Source organism: Uloborus diversus, chromosome 4 (assembly GCF_026930045.1).
Source record: "Uloborus diversus isolate 005 chromosome 4, Udiv.v.3.1, whole genome shotgun sequence".
In the NCBI taxonomy this organism is placed as follows: domain Eukaryota; kingdom Metazoa; phylum Arthropoda; class Arachnida; order Araneae; family Uloboridae; genus Uloborus; species Uloborus diversus.
Genome location: NC_072734.1, coordinates 45,507,207 through 45,527,114, shown reverse-complemented (window position 1 = coordinate 45,527,114; position 19,908 = coordinate 45,507,207). Strand labels below are relative to the sequence as shown.

General features: G+C 31.9%; 1 protein-coding gene across 2 annotated transcripts in view; it reads left to right on the top strand.

The window, feature by feature from the left end:
- Positions 1–19,908, top strand: part of LOC129219942 (conserved oligomeric Golgi complex subunit 2-like) — a 75,752-nt gene that overhangs the window by 23,495 nt on the left and 32,349 nt on the right. For both annotated transcript variants that reach the window (XM_054854258.1, XM_054854259.1), the window contains exons 7-13: positions 12,027–12,203; positions 13,521–13,636; positions 13,811–14,077; positions 14,681–14,763; positions 14,844–15,007; positions 19,049–19,114; positions 19,194–19,263. In XM_054854258.1, coding sequence (XP_054710233.1) covers positions 12,027–12,203; positions 13,521–13,636; positions 13,811–14,077; positions 14,681–14,763; positions 14,844–15,007; positions 19,049–19,114; positions 19,194–19,263 — 943 coding nt within the window. The remainder of the gene's footprint in view (positions 1–12,026; positions 12,204–13,520; positions 13,637–13,810; positions 14,078–14,680; positions 14,764–14,843; positions 15,008–19,048; positions 19,115–19,193; positions 19,264–19,908) is intronic.

Below are 19,908 nucleotides of genomic sequence, written 5' to 3'. Positions count from 1 at the left end.
TATTCTTAGGATGTGCTCTAGTACTTCACCTCAGGACAAGGTATAGATGTGTAGATAGGTGTCTTTAAAAATAAAACAAAATTTTTTTTCACTGTTCCAAGTTAGGGATCTCCCTCCCTAACTTGGGACCACTGGCGTGCCGCCCATGTACCAGAGGGACTAGGCTGGTCCCTTAAATATTTGCCCCTTCAAAAAAATTACCTTGCAGAATAATTTATTAAGAAAAAACATGAGCAGAAAAACAAGTTTATTAGAAAGCGCTACTTCTTTTACTGCCACTCCCTCCCTTTCTCCCTTGTGTGCAACGTCTTAAATGGACTTTTCCGAGGGACTAGCTCTTAAGAACCTGTTCCCCAGATCTCATATAGCTTTGTTAGATCCTTGGCATTCGCTGGAAAGCTATTTGATTATTTCATGCATTTTTTAAACCAACGGATAAATTTTTGTTTCCGTACCTAGTGTACAGGTTTCTATGTGAACTTCAGGAAACAACAAATTCACTAGTCAAAGTTATTTTCCTGCGTCCATTGTGTTTTTCTTTTGTAATGGAAGGGGACTCGGTCGAAAAAACAAGTCCCCAACTGGACGTAGTTGAGGAGCATGGGAAACAGCACAGACTGCCCCGGGGAGCTCGGAAGAGAATTGCTGTCTGCTGGACGTTCTCGCAAACCGTTCGTTCGGAGCTTTGACTTGATAAAGAGAAAGCTCAAATACTTTCACAGAGCAGGCCTACTCCTGACCTAGCAATATCTGCGAAGCTAAAAAATTACAATCGGCATTTTAAGAAAGATTACTTTGAGACTGTTAAATGACTGACTGCTTGTAAGTCAAGAAAAAAATTATTTTGCTGGCCCTGCGTCCTTTTTGAAAAGGAAAAAGGCGTCTGGAATGCCAATGGATTTTCAGATATGAGCAATTTCCACACGGCAACGATTCGTCACGAGAAAACCCAAGGACACTACCAAGCCATTACTCAATTGAAAACTTTTGGTAAAAATCAAATAGATTATCATCTTAGTGAGCAATGTTGCTTATCAACTTTGAAGCATAACACTGAAGTTGATAATAATAGGGAAGATAATATATCTATAAATATTTTTACTTTTGTGTATCGTAATTTACCGTAACCAACTAGTCCCCTAAAAAATATTGATCTGCACGCCACTGCTTGGGATACTTAACATTTTGATCTTTCTTTCATGCATGCGGCAATCGATAATAGTTTGCGACACCAAATATCATTTTAACAAAGTTTATTTTTAAAATCAATAAAAAAAAAATCATTACATAGAAATAATATTATCTTGTAAACGTTCAAAGATTTCCAAAATGTATACTTGAACCTGAAAATATTGAATGTCTCCCTAGTCTTCTTAATTCTTTTAAATGTAATACTTCCACGTTAGTTTTCCTTCTATATTTGAAAGCAAAAAGCAATTGATGAAACCAAATAATTCTTAATGCAGATGATTTTTACCTCTCAATGTTCCTCGTTTCACATCTTTTCACATTCTTTTTCATTCCTTCATAATATGCGAAATTTACAACAAATAAATTTATCTCATCTATACTATGAGACTCAATTTCATTAGTAGGAACTAACATAAGTAATGTCTTGACAAATTCATTCAACTAACCCATAAAGCTGATACATTAAACTTTAACTCAGCCTCAAAAGATAACGATTCCTTTATTCTGTGTAGTAACACCATTTATTTTATATTGGTGTACCACCCTCAAACTTTAATTCGCAAAATGTCCCAAGTTAGGATAGTGTCCCAAGTGTGGGCACTAGGCTGTACATAATTAAACATGTAATCTGAAACCTGTGTTAGATTAAAAAAGAAAAATTCTTCAAAAAAGAATAATTCTAAAAAGAAATTTAAAATGCAGTAAAAGCTTAGTTTATGGCGCCCCTATATATCATGGCGCCCGGGGCAATTGCCTCACTCGCCCCCTTCTACGGACGGCCGTGGTTATATGCAATAATTCTTATTTATTTATATTCCTTTCCTACACAATAATTTAAAACCCAAAAGGAATTTGTAATAATTATTTATTTCTAACCTTCATTCTACACATCAGATTCAGAAAGCCAAAATATTTCTTACATATTGTTATTTAGAAGTTTTTTCCGGCATTTACCACTTTTCTTGGTATTTACCATTTCTTCCCAGTATTTCCCAGCGGAATGGAAAAAAAAAAAAAAAACAAGTTTTGGATGGGAAAAATCCAACCCTATGTGCAGAGCCCCCTCTTTCAGTGGAATAGTGTAGACCGGGGCATGTTTATGCATGGGTACGTTTACCCAGTGCCCTTTTTTCAAAATGAATTATAACTGGAGGGCCAACAGTCATAACAGATTGATGCTGCTCCCTAGCAAATATCATCACAAGGTTTTGAGCATCAGTCAAGCTTCGATCTAGCATGCAGAAAGAATTATCTGTTTTCTACCAAGTCGAGTAAATTTTGAGTTGAACGTTTTGAAGCTTATTGTGAATAAATAATACTTAGTTAAAAAAGAACAAATATATAAAAATTAGCAGATTTTATCTGTTTTTGAGAATTGTATTTGTATGAACTGAAATGTTATTAACGTTTTCTGCATGTTAAAAATAAATCCAAGCTTGGCGACAGGGCAAGTTTACGCGTTGATGTCTGAGCACCTTTACGCACATTTTTATACTGTGGCTTACTTCTAAACGTGACCTGATGCTTTTTTCGCTCCAACCTGTCTCAAAACTTTTTAGCATCATCGAGCTATTTAGTTTTGAAAATCACTGTTTTAATTTTTAATTAATTTACAAATTCGCATCTTATAGCTTACAATCATGTAGTAGTCTTCATGCCCGTTCAGTTTTTACTTTATACACTATTCGGTTTGTAATAAATTTGCTTTATTTTAACAATGGTAAGACATTATGTTGAAAACACTCTAACAGAACCACGTTAGGTGTCAAAATAAATATACCTAAACGTCCCCTGTGCCCGTGTCCGGGGTAAGTTTACACAACCGACTTGGACTTTAAAAAAATTTTAACGGTTAAAAACACAAACTGAGCAACATGTGAATATATCAATCTTGACTCCATTAAATGCTTTATAATACCGCAATGTCTGAAATATCCTAAGGTAAAACATAGAATTTAGAAAATTCATTGAAAAAATTCCGCGTAAAAGTGCTTCAGTCGACCCTATAGAATATCCCTAATTTTAGGGGGGTCCGGGGGTTCCCCCCCCTCGGGGAAATTTTTGAAAATCAGATATAAAATACCGTATTTTTAGGCCTAATGGGGGGGGAGCTTAGTCTCTAAGAGGGGCGTAGCCCCTTATCCTTTCCGTGGGTGAGCCATTGTTGTAAGGGATTGATATTTTTTTTATCACACTCTATTTTAAGCTTAAAGCAATGCTTTAACTAGTAGAAAAATTATCATACCTTTTTTGCTTCATCTTGTCACTATTTTGTCCCAATGTATCTATCTTTTAATTTCCATAATAAAAAGTATAGTTGGCTTGCACGCAAGTAAAATACAGAACTTCAACTATCTTAATGCAGATTGCAGAAGTAAAAACCCCCACGAGGAATAGTTTTATGGCCAATATCCGGGGATTAAAACCCTATCGGAAAGATTTCCATGTGCATTCAATTTTCTCATTTATTTACTGATTTAAAAGCAAAAGGAGATGGGGCACTAAAGCAATCTACATGAATCTATTGAGTCTTGAACAAGTCATGAAGTTTTTATTTACTCCTATTTTTATCACACCAGCATTTCTCTTTTGTTCGAGTTTTTTTCACACAGCCATCTATACCCATATTCCATAGTTCTTGTCTTATCTCACCTTATTGATTCTACAAGAACATGTAGAAACGTGGATTGTCTCAGGCAGAAACTAATGCCAAAGATCCTGCTTTTAGCGGCCTGGATCACAATGGCTGGCATCACTCTCCGGGGGTGGGTCCTAATTTACTACTTTCAGCGGAGTAACTTAACCATGCGTGGAACCCAATTGACCATTAGACAACTCCTGTGTAGTACCGCCTGTACCGCCGACACCTTGGGAAGCGTCGGTAGCACACTTGGAGAAAGAGGAAAGGAAAGAAAAGTTGTTGGTTAAAATTTTATTTGTTGGAATTTGCAGCAAAAGATAACTTTTTTCAACTTAAGGATTACTCTGGAGATCTGTGTACTCACAGACTCCGCAATGCGAAAAGGGGGGGGGGGCACACCGCTAAGGGTCCCACGGCTCAAGAAACCAAAGAATCTTTTAAAAAATAAACCAAACACCTAAACACCTCCAGGATCTGATTACTGAATAGGCCAACTAGACCGTGGCCTAAGGTCCCCGATATTTAGGGGCCCTCTAATGGCTGAAACTACTTTAGTTTGCGACTAAAATTGTTTTAGAACAATGGATGGAGTCTGAATGCAACTCCCCCCCCCCCACAAAAAAAAGATATATTGGCCTTCGACCCCTTGATATCTTAATCGGGCCTAATACCTCTGCTGAAATTTTAAAAGTTGAAAATATGTTTTAGCAAACATTTGAAGAAAAAAACGAAACTCAACACATATTAACCCAGGAGCAGCTAAACTGTGCAACTGTGATGTTTAAACACATTTTTAAACAGACAAAAAATATATGTACGGAAAGCATGAAAAATCCGCAAAGTTTCAAAATCTCTCTTCAGGGGTGCCCACCTGGGGGGGATGTTTTTTACTTTTCTGGAGGGGCTCTTACTTTGGGGGGGGGTCTCGTGATATTTAGGGAGGTGCGCCCTTGCTCTTAGGGGGATTGAGCACCCCTGAATCTCTTAATCTAGTGTCATAAATTTTAACGGGGTAAAAACAAAAATTTAACTTGATCAAAAGATTGATGTTAATGTTTTATATCTCAACTTATATAAAAATCACACAACACCTCTAAACATCCCGGTTAATAGAGGAATGAAACGAAATTTAAAAACGGATTCAAAGCATTCAAAAATTAACTGAAAATGCTGTGAAACTGGTCGAAAAATTTTGACAAAAAAATTTTTTGAACAGTTCAGGTAAACAAAAATTCTGTGAATTTCGGTTCACCACAAAACAGAACCTTAAATATTATCAACATCAACATAAATGAAATAAAATTAATTAATTAGACACAAACGAATTCAAAGAAAATTTCAAGCGGACAACAGAAAATAAAATATTTGATTTGAAAGAAAACCCTCAAATCGAAAAAACATGCCTCAAACTTATAGGAATACAGAACAAAAGCTAAATCATTTACCAAATCAGTATGAATTCCATACATGTGAATACTTTTTTCAAAACCAAGATTTACAGAGGAGAACAGTTATTATTAGAATACTGTTAAGTCCTGAGAAACTTGTTTACTTGCTTATATAACTTATAAATAAAATGGGCATTCAAAAAATCAGGATTTAAAGTCCCACATAACTATTCAAAACCTTAAAATAATAATAAACTTGTAAAAATATTTTAACAAATGAATTCAAAATATAGGTAGAAATATTGAAGCATACAAAAACAAACAACCACTCGTTTAATTTTTTTTTGAGCGGGGGGTGGGGGGAGGCTATTCAGTGGGGGGTGGTTAGGGGCCCTGATGATTTTTTGCAGGGAGGCCTAACATTTCTGTTGGGGGCCCGTAGGCAATTTCTAAGTTGTCTATTTGGTAATCTGGCACTGTTTACAGACCAAATTTAGAGAAATTAAAGCCCTAGGGGCCCCTAACCTGAAATGAATGTTTTCCCCGGGGCCTACTTGGCTTTGAACAGGCCCAGTGTGCTTTTTGTTTCAAACTAGAAAGAGTGATCAAAAGCATCCCTTACAGGGCCTGAAGGGGAAGGTTTTAAGCAAAGATTAAGCTAGACTTTAATTAAGCTAGACCACAGCCTAGTTCCCTAGTTGGTTTATTCAGTAATCAGGCCCTGATCCCAGCAAAAGGTATAAGGAAATAGATTGAAATAGTTACAAGGAAATAAAGAATTGTAAAATCTTTTTTTGCTGCAAATTCTTTTTCGCTTGATTTGGGGGCCCTCGGCAATAGCCGACCTGGCCAGTCTGGACCTGACTATGATTATGAGGAAATTAATTTACAGCAATTTATTCTTGATTATTTATAATTAACAATGTCTGAACTATCACAATAAATAATTTCTCTGATTATTTATACCAAGCCCTATTTATGTATTGTATTTTTGATGATAGTTGAAGATTTTCAAATAATATTCTCCTGTAGACATCTCTATGTATGAGGAAATGAAATTACATGACTTTGCTTTTAATTACTTAATTAATTACAAACATGAATATTAAACATTCCTTGACAATCAACTCATAAACCTTCATGATTGTCCGAAAATAAAATTGTTTTAATTGTTTTTCTTCAGAGGCGTAGCTAGACCCGACTTTCGGGGGGGGGGGGGGGGGTTACTTTTATATATATATATATATATATATATATATATATATATATATATATATATATATATATATATATATATATATATATACATATATATATAAATATATATATATAAACTTTTTTAGTATTAAAAAAATAAAAGGGAGGTGAATCTTACATACTTTGGAATGGAGTGTCCCAAGTCCGATACTTGTGTCAAACAAAAGCAAAGAATTTTTTTTAATATTTTTTTAATGTTATGGAAAATTTAACTTTTTTTTATTTTCCCTCCATTTAATTTAAAGTGAAATTTTCTAGCAACGGTCTTGTCAAAACTAGTCAATACAAACCAATGAGCATGTTCCGTTCATTTTAGTGTGATTGCTTAATGTAGAGGCTAACACACATCTACAAAAGCTGGCATCCCTGAAAGCTAATAGATGCATCTATTTGCCTGTGAGCTGGATGTTTGACTTTCAATCTCATCGGTGGTCAAACTATAAAGACTATTTTTACTAACTTGGTTTGCACTAAAAGTATGAAATAAAATAAAAAAAGACTCCTTGAAATATAACCCGCAAAATATGAAATTTCTTTTTATATCGTTATATTTATATGCTTTTTATGTATTTACATTTATGCTAATTTTAAAGCAGTTAAAAAAATTTGAATTTAAAAAAAATAGGGCAGAAAAATAGGCGGTAGGAAGTTATTCGCTCAAAGCTGCGTACCATGTATTCTCCTCTCAAGTTTTTATTTTTAATTTTATAAGCTGCTTTAGAATTTACATAAGTATCTGAGAGAACAACAGCAATTTTCGAGTGTTATATTTTCTTGCGAACCAAGCTAACAGAAATAGTCTAGATTTATTTCGTTGTTTAACATTTTATTCATGTAACGCTATGCAGTTTTTCTTTTGAATTAAATAAAATTACCTTCAGAAGGGTCCGATGGGACTAATGCTGCTTTGCAGACTGTACTTTGTTTTCTTCAACCAATGTTAACTTTCTCTTTTTAGGGCAATCCTTTTCGTCATTTTCATTTTTTTTTCTTTGGGTTTAAAAAAGCTTGTTATCGGTTTTGCTCGCTTCATTATGCAACAACTTTCACTTAGAATGTACTATTTTAAACGGACTGTACGTTTCCAAAAGAATACGCAGTAAATACTGGCTGAAAAATCAATGTGATTGCAATGGATACTTTGGTTAGCAATGGTCGTTTTGACTATGACCTCTATGACACACACGAGACCAGACCAACAAAAACCTCTATCGTCTCGAATTCCAGTTATGCTATCATTTTTGGGTTCGAAGCCCAATGATCTTTAAAGCAGCAAACAAAAACATTTTCTTCAACTCAGAAACAGAGGAATTGTCTTCAAGAGCTGAGGGGGCAGTAGAAAAAAAGGAGAAATGCATTCCACGAATAGGCTTTCTTGGAAGATTAGAAATTTACAAGTTTGACAGTTAAGATGAACATTTCAAGTTCATGGTTAAAAGTCATTTAAGTTGAAAGCCATTTCGCTCTGTTATCTGGATTAGTACTGTTCTTTGTTTGCTCTCTTTCTTAAAATTGTGATACCTTAGAAAACTGAAATGATAGGAGTAAAAATAAAGTATAAGATTTTTTCAAGTGATGAAAAAAAGAAAATCGTAGAATATTGGCCAAGTTAGATCTGCAGCAATTGCTAACTTTAAGAGCATAAATAATGAATAAAAAAAAGGGACAAAAAGCAATAAAAGACTTTTTCTTGAAAAAAATATGCTTTATGTTTCTTTTAGTGTCAAAATGATTCCTTAAACTCGCAATAAAGCACTTAATAATGTAATAACAGAATAAATACCTAACGAAACTAATACAGAGGAATTTTAATCAAGAGCCCACATTGTCTCGATTTCAAATTTTCACCATCATATTCCAAATAAAGTTTCTTAAAGCCCCCATTTCTCAAAACCTCTTTCTCTCGATTTTTTTTATTTCCTGCAAAATTCGAAATATACAGATTCGACTGTATGTAATATTCCCACTGCGCCACTCATAAAATTTAACATATGCAACAATTTGCAGAATCTATGTCGAAGAAAGGCTACATACATATGGATTTGACAAATCAATCTCATTTCTAAAGCGGTGTTAAATTTCAGTCAATTACCAAAAAATTGTCGCAGCAGAGGGAGGCGTCTTTACGCTTGAGGGTCACTCATGGAGCAGATTTTCAATGGCATTGGGGGGGGGGAGCGAAGTGAATTTTTAACCTTTGTTACTCAAAAAAATGTCATTTAATTTTTTCTTTTTCTTTTTTTTTCTTTCTCTTCTCTTTTTTTTTCTCTCTCTTTTTTTTTGAGACAAACGTTTCGGGGGCTTTTTTGTCCCCAAACCCTCCCTTTAGCTACACCCCTGTTTTTCTTACAAATAGTGTTTAATCAAAAAAACATGGTTTAAATAAAAAAAACGGGTGTTTTGGTTTTTTTCAAAAAAAAAAAAAACTTTCGTTTTACCAACCTTGATTTTGGACAAAATTTTCAAATTTTTTAAGAAATTTCTACTTGATTTAAAATTAAATTTAATTATTTTAATGACATAAATACCACAAAAATAAAAAGTTAAATTTTAGGAACCCTCAAAAACAGATAAATAAATTGCAGTTTTGGACAAAATTTTATCTTCAGATTTTTACGAAATCGTAATTGATTTAAAATCAAATTTAACTATGCATTTTTTTTTTGATACATATTAGAGAATGTATTATTTATTAACTGAAGTGCATCAAAATAAAAATGTTTCTTGTTTTGTTGTCATATTTGAGGATACTATTAAACTGCATAAGGTTTTAAGTATGTCAATGCAAGAATAGTAGACAATACAACCTTGTTTGTCCAGACTAACTATGACCAAAGATAATCCGGAGAATCTAAAATCTGGATAATTGGTATAGTACAGGTAATAAAAGCAAAGCAAATCCTTAATTAAACAGACTTACCATTTGTTATGACAAAAATCCATGTTTTGTTACAAAATTATGTTGAATGGGGCGTTTCCAAAATGTTACAAGTGTTTTTTTTTCTGAAAGAGCATGCTTAAAAACATAGGATTTGACTATTTTTTAAATAATTTGACTAAGTTTAATATTTTTAAAAAATTATTTTAGTCGGTGTGCTTTCATTTTTTAACGCTTCTGCCGATGACTTCACAAATGATGAAATGCAATTTACTGTTGCCATTCAGAAGAGCACAATATTTAATTTGTATCGTTACTCACATGTGCTGGCAACGGTATGGTTGATAGCAAAAGTAGAGGCAATTTTTAATTCACTGATTGATTATCATAACATGGAAACACAGTGAAAAATGTGCCAAAGGACCTCATTTGTGACATCATAAAGACCATGCCTTGTTTGAAAAATGGGACATTTTAAAAAATCAATTAAAAAATAACTGTTTGGAAAATGAAATTATTTTCTGGTTCCATGTTATTTTTTTTGCTTATTCTATCAATTTCTGTGACTAAGAGTAGTACTTTTGACTGAAGGAAACTGCTCCGTTATTTACAAAATATTAAAAAATATACATGGTCACTTGAACGCTTATCATTAATAGTTCAAAATAAAAATAAATGATTGGAATTATTATAGTTATGTTCATAATTTTAAATTTCCTTGGTAAACATTTTTTTAAATTACGAATTGATCGGAACAAACCAGGTTCTACTTTACCTTATCTTAAAATTAGGTTACTTGAAATGTTTTTCAAACTTGTAACTATTCTCATGCAAGTACGACTTGAGATCGTTCAGAAACAGTATATAAGTATTTGGGCAAATCTTTTTCTCATTTACCGGCATTTTTTTATGGAATCGTTTTGCATTCATTTATGGGTGATGTAATTTCTATTTATACTAGTATCAAGTTGGCAGGAAAAAACTGAATCATGCTGACTGTTTAAAATTTTAAACTTATATGAGTACTGATATTAGTACACAGGGGCAGCATTTCAGTCAGGGCCTGATTAACCCATGGTCCGGCGGGTCCGCGGACCTGGGCACCACAAATTTAGGGGCACTAAAATAGCCTAAATTAACTTACTTACTTCCTTTTTTTTCTGTTAAAGTGAACGATCCTTTTCAGCTTTGAAAAGAATCAAAAATCGTTTTAGAAGCTGCAATTATTCACTGTATGAAAACACTTTTTAGATCTTGCTCTTCAAAATCACAAGGCAACTTCAAAAATTGCTAGGAGCTTAATTTTTCAATATCTAGTCTCAGGATAATTTACAGGCATTTCCGTATTGACCATTGAAAATTTTGTGACATCAAAATTAGATTTCGATGATGTGATCGACACATTTGCCTCTGTTAAAGCCAGAAAGAAGCCTTTTTAAAGCTTGATGTCAGAATTAGTTAGTTTTTTTTTTTGCTATTTTTGCGGTTTTAAATTGTTTTTTTTAACTCATTTTCACCTTAAGGTAAGGCAATTTTAACTATGTGATTATCTGGATTGAAATATGCATCTATGTAAAATCCATTTTCAATTTCAATTGCAGATTGAACTATGGTAGTATGAATGCACAGATCAATTGTAGATTGAACTGTGGCTTGAATAGTCTGAAAATTAAGTGTGGCAGATTGAAGATGTTTTGATAGAGTAAAGCATTTTTAAAACACTTTTCGCAATAGAAACAAATTGAATAAAAATTCAAACGAAGTCATACATGCTGAAGGGCATGAGCTTTTTCACCATTGAAAGAATTGTTTTGCAATAATTCTCACAGTCGTCAAATCACTGCTTTGAAGTTATAGAGAAAGGTTTTTATGGTTTTAACTCTTGAAGACCATCTTGTGTCACTTTGAGATTGCATTACTATAGAGCCCCATAAAGGGTATTTTGTCTTTTTTTATTCAATTATCACATGCATTTTTAAGAAGTTTCTATGAAAGCAGATAATGCATTGAGCAGCTGAAACGTGTTTCTAGCAAAGGAAAGCGATGAACACTCATTAAATAAATATACACTTAAAAATGAGCTTAAAAGTGAATGTAAAATATCAAGGAATTTTCTTGAGAAAACCCTGCAGCCACACCACTTTGCACGAGCCTTTCATATTGGACATACCATCGTTACACTGGGCACACAAGTATGAAATATTTAGCTGTGAAAAGGCCGAAAAATACTTCGTGAATTTCTAAGTCATCATAAAAAAACGAAAAACACTTTTTCTTGTCTGGGAATGTGTTGAGTTTCATCAAATAGTTACTGAGAACCAGCGAGATTTTTTAAATGAACATTTATTTCCGACTTACATAAATTGAATTCACCCATTTTCTATCATTCTGCTTAAAAAATTTGGGGGTGCGACTGCCCCTCTTGACCCCCCTATTTGCCGCCCCTGTTAGTACATATTTAACATTACTTCTCTAGTTCTAATTGTTCGCAATTACATATTTTGTCAATACTGATACTTCTTTATAAATTAATAAAAACTGATTTATCTTTTTTGTTTCTCATTAGATAAGTACTTTTCTTTCTTACTTATTGATTTTTGAATTGATGTAATGTTTAATAAATATTGAAACTTTTTTCATCAGATAATGGTTTTTTTTATGCTCTCCTCAGGAAATTGAATACATATCATTCAGCCTTGATGTTCACCTAGAAAATTTATTTCTTCAATGTTTTGTGATCGATAAAAGTTGTCTATTGAAAGTTCTACGTATATATTCAGTAATCAACAATGAACAAGAAGTTGAAAAATGTTTTAGAAACAAGATAGTAAAACCTTTTGCAGAAAATGTAAGTACTTTTATTCAATTTTCTTTTATTTACCGACATTTCTTAGCACTTTTTAATGTGATTCCAACAAAGTAATTCAGAACTTGATATGTATGTTTTTTTTTTTTTTTTAATTTAATGTATAATGAGAAAAATAAGGATTAGAAACCAACAATGAACCTGAACATGAATATATTTCCTTCAGTTATCTGGGCTGGTCTATATAGCTTAATTTATGGAATCCTAAAGAGTAGGAATTAGTAACTGGAAGGAGCAAGTCCAATCATTGACTTAGGAAATGCTGAGGCAAAGATCCCAAGTCACTTGGCTCAACTACGAGGAATGGGAGACATGTTTTTAATGAAACAAGTGAAAGAAACCTGATTTTTTTCTAATGCGCTTTAAAATGTATCACTTGAGATCCTTGCTTCAAGTTTTAAAAGCTTCACTCTCTTCACCTTTTATTCATTCTCAATGATCCTAATCATGCTATCCAGAAGGCTGTGTTAGATTTTAGGAAGGCTTCAAAATTATTAAATTTATTACTGTAGTTGTGCATTAAAGAAGCAGGCAAAGTTTGAAAAAAATGTTAATAGTAAGGATGTTTTTAAAATTAAAATTTTGTTTGAGCTACAATTCTCATTTAATTATATTCTCAAACTGTTTTCATATGATAAAATATACAGCTACTTGGTTTTATGTTTTATAGAAAAAAAAAATATGTTTTGTAGTTTTGGAATTGAAGACTGAAGTTGGAAAACAAATTAAGTGCCATTTTTTTTTTTTTTTTAACTTCAAAATGAAGTAAATGCCAAAAATTTCACTGTGGTGACCGATTTATGTGCCTATCCCCCCTAAAAGTAGTTAAAATAATATAGTAAGGGTCCGGCAGTGGAGTGAGGTTACCGCCTGTGCGGTGGAGAGCGCAGTAAGTGCCATTGAAGGTTACTTATCTTGGTTGGTCCAAGCCCATGTGCAAAAAAATAGAAAACGCAGTAAGTGCCACAATCCGCCTGGAATCTAAATTCATAATGTATGGCAAATTCATAATATAGCCTTTACTGCATTTTCCATTTTCAGTCTTCAATTCTAACTGTATATAAAAATGCTTAAGTATATAATTATGTTTGTTTTTCCTCAGACATTGTTTTATGTAAAAAAATTATGAATTGCACTAATTGTAGACTGTTTTGGCAGTTTTGATTTTATCGATTTAAAGAATTTTGATATGATGCTCCATATATGCAGAAATTGGGAATTCTCTTTTTGTTATTTATTATGTTTGAGAATGTTATATATTATCTCAATAATATCTCATATATTTTGGTTTTTGTGCAGCTTATTACAGAAGAAAATATTACAAAACATGGTCTTTCAAATGTGTATGAATTAATTTTAGAATTCATTCCCAAGAAATGTAAATACCTGCTTGAAGTAACTAGAGGAACCAACAGGTATTCTTTACTTTTGCTGCTTTTACTTATGTCAGTTTCGATTAAGATATTCCTATTTCTTTTTCATATTCATAGAGGGTTGAATGTTCGCAGAGAGCTAATTTAATTGTTTTCACTTTTGTGCAATAAATTACTGAAAATGCTATTATATGTGTGTACTGTTTTATTTTTTAGGAATGTTGAATTTGTTCCTGGGTTTGATTTCCTGGTAAATTCCTTTTTCCCTGAAGTAGTTTTTTGCTTTGAATACATTGCACCAGTTTATGTATATGCTCCCGGTGACCCAGAACTTTTCCACAGAAATTATGTTGCCTGCATGGATTTTCTGGATAAGTTTGAAAATTTGTGCCAAGTTCAAGCTAGTGTAAGGCGCCTTCGAACTCATCCATCCTACCAGAAATTTTTAGCAAAATTTAATTTGGATTTATACTTTCAAATCAGGTAATAATATTCAGATTTATTATTATTATTGAATGAACTTCAGTAGCAATGTAATGAAATGGCTTTTTAATAAACATAAATGATTTCCCACAAATATTGAATTCAATAATGTTTTAAGGAAAAAATGTTTTAAGTATAATAATTACAATATAATTTAATTTTTCTAGTGAGCTCACTTTTACTACACTTCTCCTTATAGTAAGATAAAAATATGAAGTATATGTGCACAAAACTCAAAACTATCTGCAGGAATGAAAAACAATACACAGTGAATAGGTAAATTTTTTATTAATACAATGCCTTTTGCTTTCAATCATGCATCGGTATGATCAAAAGATAAACTTTTTTCATTTGTTTATCTACATATTTTGAAGATAATCAATGTTAATTAACAATTATCAGACTATGCACATATCTACAGCAGATGTATCTGCTCGGCAGTAAATCGATCCGTGCACAGCATGCTCGTCTATGTTACCTACCTGTGTTTCTCCTGTATTAAACACAGATCCCACATCCATACTAATTTCTTTATGAAGAATTTTACTTAAAGTAGCATATTATTTCATGAAAATTTTCTTCACAAAACACATTGATTTTTAGATTTCAGGAAATAGCTGGCCGTTTTGAAAGTGCTCTCTTCCAACCATTTGATTCTCCAAATCCTTCTGAAACTGTTGAAAATGGTACAGCTATGAATGCCTTTTTTCATTCAAATATTTTCTAGTTTTTATGAAGGAATTCATTTGATGCTTTGTTTTTATAGGAAATTTGTATGAACTGAATTCAACAAATTCTTTGTTTTACTGTTTGAATCTGTGCTGGTCAAATGATATATTCTTAGTACCTTTAACCTCTAATTTCTGGCATTTGACCCTGCAACTCCTGAGTAGATATTGCAATTGGGCATATTCTTCCTTGAAATCTAATGTAAGTATACAAAATATTAGAATTTTATTTCCACAATAATTACGGATGAGATCAAATCATATAAAATTGAAACTTTTTTACACTAAAAGTCCTTGTGAAAGAAATATATAATTTATAGTTCGTTTTGTTAGGCAAACATAATCATTGTTACATCTATACTAATAATATAAAGCTGAAGAGTTTGTTTGTTTGAACACATTAATCTCAGGAACTACTGGTTCGAATTGAAAAATTCTTTTTGTTTTGAATAGTCTATTTTTTGAGGAAGGCTATAGGCTATATAACATCATGCTATGACCAATAGGAGTGGAGCAGCAATAAGCTTAAAATAAATCAATAACAATCATGATGCATTTATAATGTTCAAGATAGCCCTTGCCGAAGCACAAACAGCTCAGTCGGTCAAGTGCTGGGCCAGCAACCCTAGGATGTGTGGCTCAAACCTGGCTGCAGGTGGAAGATTTTCAGCACTTATTACCTGGCTTATTTGAAAATTAATTAATGTATTAATCCTCAATTATTTTTATTTAAAAAACAAATTTGATTTTCTTATTTGACGGAAAACATCAATGTGGATAAGGGTGTGTAATTTTTTACTATATATACATGTATATATGTATTTTTATAATAATTATAATAAAAGTGAAAAATATTGAAAACACCATACCAAAAGCCCATAGATGCGCAACACAGCAAAACTAAAAAGCCAAGTAAATATAAAATATGCAAGCCAAATACCAAATATTAAACAAAATATATAAAAAACAATAATGAGAAAAAGGAAAATTGCAAACAGCTATTCAATTGGAAAAGACAAAGTATGAATCCAGAGCTCATCAGCCGTGGAGGATTCAATAAATATGATCAAAAGACCAAAAAATTTAACTATGAACTAAAAGAGAATGCTCCAGTACATGCAATATAGAGTAACATTAGGCAAATGCACCACATGTTAAACTATAAACAATAAACAAGAGCTCAAACCTAAAATTAAAAACAAGGGGTTTCGCCTCTACTAATTAGGAAAACAAGTTCCAAAATAATTAGCCATCCATGGGACAGTACCTGCCACCAACTAAAATTATTTTACCTTGAGATACATTTATAATAAAACCAATCCAATGTTCAACTTGACAGAATTCATTCCAGTTATCAAGGTAAAAGTAAAAAATAAGTCCATATCCAAAGGAATTAATCCAAAAACATGCCAGTCGTCCATTTCCCACATGTAAATTCCTTCTACCCCAGCGATCCAAAAAAATGGTTTTTCACGGTTGTATCATACATTATATATATATATATATATATATATATATATATATATATATATATATCATAGCATGATGTACTTAAAATAGTTTTTTAATACAGTGTTGTCTTATTGATGTGGGTGAAACCGCAGGGCACACCTAAAAATAAATAAATGAAAGTAAGTTGTTTCTCAATATTATTACTGACCCAAGCAACGCTGGGTATGTTTCCTAGTGTATGCTACATTAGAAATCCTTGATTAAAATGTAGTTACTGGTAAGACCAGCAAATATAACAATATAGGGCTAGGGGTCGTCATGAGACCTAACATGAAATGTATTGCATAGGAATAAAAATTATATTCACAATTTAATAAGTTTTCATAATTTAGTTAATTAGCTTAAGTGTTATACTTCAAGCACTAAACCGATCCTGCATCTAAGAAAAACTTGACTAAGCATTGATATTCAAAATCACTGTAATTATACAGCTGAAATAATGGAAAATATAAGTTTTTTGAAATTGCTCATTTGGCGTGGACAACCAACTGTCCCTACGAAATGCTTAGTTTAATTTTATTTAGGTCTTCAGTGGATTTCAGTTGTCTCAGACCAGCAGACCCCCAATAATTTCAAATACTGTAAATAGGTACTTCTCCAAAAATGTGTTATTTTGTTTTCCAAACATTTCACAAAGGGAACAGTTTGGACTTTTTTTGTAAAAGCAAGATATATTTTTTTTTTAAGTCCTAAAGTTCACAAAATGTCTTCATTCCTTTTAGAGATATTAAGGGTGAAGTTAGTAAATTTTAAAATTTTTATAAATGCATTTTTTTTCTTGATTTCGATGCATGCATAAGGTTGCCACTGGCGACTAAAAAGGGGAAACTTTTGCGACTATTTTCGACCGTAGGTGACTATAGCGACTTTTTTGATCAAAAATGGCCTGAACCACTATTTTTCAAAAATTAGCGACTTTTTACTTTAGGCAACTTTTTTCATATTTTGTGATATTTATTGAAAAAAAAAAAGAAAAGAAAGCGATGGGTATGATGTGCTTGCCATGTCTCTGCTTCCTCTGTTTTAGATTGCGATCCTTTTGCATCTTGTCAACATTTTAATGTTTTTGACAGTCGGAATTTTTTTTTGGCATAGGCTATCTTTTATAAGCTTATTTTATGATTTATTTTGATAAATAATAAATAAATAAATCTCTGGAAGCATACCAACATTAAACTTATACGTCGTGGATTATTTTTCCCGTATTTGAGATTTCAATTCTTTTGCATCTTGTAAATATTTTTATATTTTCGACAATTACGCATAAGTTTGATTGTATGTTACCTTAAATCAACTTATTTTGGTTTTATTTTAATAACTAACAAATTTTATAGAATTTCGGTGAAAAATAAATGTTTCTTTGGTTTAAAGAGCCAGTTAAAATCTGAACTCATCACTGCTAAAACAAAAATAAAACAATACAAAACTCTTATTAAACCAATCTTTTTTTATGGCAGTGAGACATGGGCAATTAAAACAGGAGAAAATTGGCAGCAGAGAGAGGAATAAAATGTAAAACAATATCAACTTAACAAGACAAAAGACACAATGCAGATTGCACAGATAAGAAACCCAATCAAGAGTTTCCAGATTCTCTATTAAAATTAACAAACCAATGACTGAAATCAGCACTATTGAGAAAAGTGATTGATCCAAAATTAGCATAGCAAAAGGAATTGAAGATGCAGAAAAGTAACAAGAGGGGGGGGGGGAGAACAAAAAGAAACAAAAGTTAAAACTTATTGTTAACAAAAGAAAAACCAAGTTTTATTGATTGTGTAACTAAAACTCTAAGAAATGTCTTTAAGTTTTCTGTTTTATCATCAAAGTTTAAATGTTGAAAATCTTTAACTATGCAGCAATTATTTTTTTGTTTCAATCATACACAAAACTCATTTTATAACTCTTTTATGTTTTTAAAACCAGAGTAAGTATGTTTAAGTGGCCTTAAAATTGAAAAAAATATATCTGAAGTTTTTTTTTTTACTTTGTAACCCTTAAAACATGACGTTACACGTAACATCTCCATGATGTTAGGTGAAAAGTAACTTACATTTTTAAAACAGTAATTCCATCAAAAAATGCAAGAAATGAACTAATTAAATGTTGAAACAAAAGTTAAATCTGAGAAGTTGAGGTTTGATTTTCTCGTATGTACTAAATGTAGTTATGTTTCAAGATGTTTTATTGTGTCATGCAATGTTGTTTTCGTAGCAAATTAAAAAAAGATTATTGGTAAAAGCAACTTCACAGATTCAAAATGCAACTTAACTGTTCCTCTGAGGAGACTATTTAAGCGACTATTTTTAAATTTCAGACTACTAAAATTTTAAAAATACTCTTCAAATAATTTTCTTAATGAGTTTTGATTAAACTAATGGAATAAAGCATCCATAATTTTAAAAAATAGCTTAAAAAATCAATCATCCAAAGCATTATAAATAACGCACTTATTATCATTTATCCTCAGCCTATCTTTTCTATCTTCTCAGCCTAGATATTCTACTGTTGCTCTGAGGCGAAGATATGGATTTCATGCTTGATATATTCAAGCTTTTGTTTTGTTAGTTCCAAAATTTTTTGACAGATTACAATTTTATTTTAGTTTATGGAACAAAAAAATCTATGAAACTTTAAAGTATTTTTTTTTAAAGTTACGTTTGTGTCAAATGAATTAATGTATGCTTTTCTTATATGCAAGCATTTATGTTCAATTCTGTATAATTTTCAGGACTGTGATATTTCACCAGAAAAAGCAGCTTTGATAATAAAAGATGTTGAAAGGTTATCCCTTGAAGTAAGTTTCTTTGATATATAAAATTCTCATAATATTGCTAAAGTTTTTCTAGAGTAAAAGTTTTTTATTTTTCTTCTAGCTTACAACATTGTTTCAAGTATCCATCAAATCAAAAGTGTTTAATAAGGAGTTGGGAAACCTTTTAGAATGTAAGAAACATTCCTAAGTTGCAATTCACTCTGCATCTTTTAAATTTGATAGTTTTGTTTACTTAACCCAATGATCTCTTAACTGACAAGGCATGTCCCCATCTGCATATACGAGAACTACCTGAAATTGGAATAACTTGCTTTGGCCACAGAGTGGTGAAACTCTTACATTTCTTATTTTTCCATCAGTTCTTCAGATCTCTTGTGTAAACTTTTCCTCATGTGATATAGTAAAAAAAATGATGTTTGTTTTTGTTTGACATCATATTTGCATTGTGTAATGCAAATATGATGCTAAAATGGTAATTTTTTGTATTGATATTCATTGTAACAGGATTGCACTATATTCATTATCCATGTAAACTACATTATATCAATGTAGTTTACGAAATTTTTCAGGCATCTAATTACAGTAAAACAGTTATTTAAATACATTAAATATGCCGCCAGCTCAGCCATTAGGAATTGCTGAGCTGGTGGTGTATTTTATGTATTTCTGCCTTAGGCCCTGGCTATAGGGTGGTAACTTAGTGAAAATCATTTAAATGTTTAACAAATTAATACAAAATTTCTTTTATCTAAAAACCCTTTGACTTTGCTCTTATTACTCATTTTTATGACTTCTTCAAAAACTCTTTGTCTTGA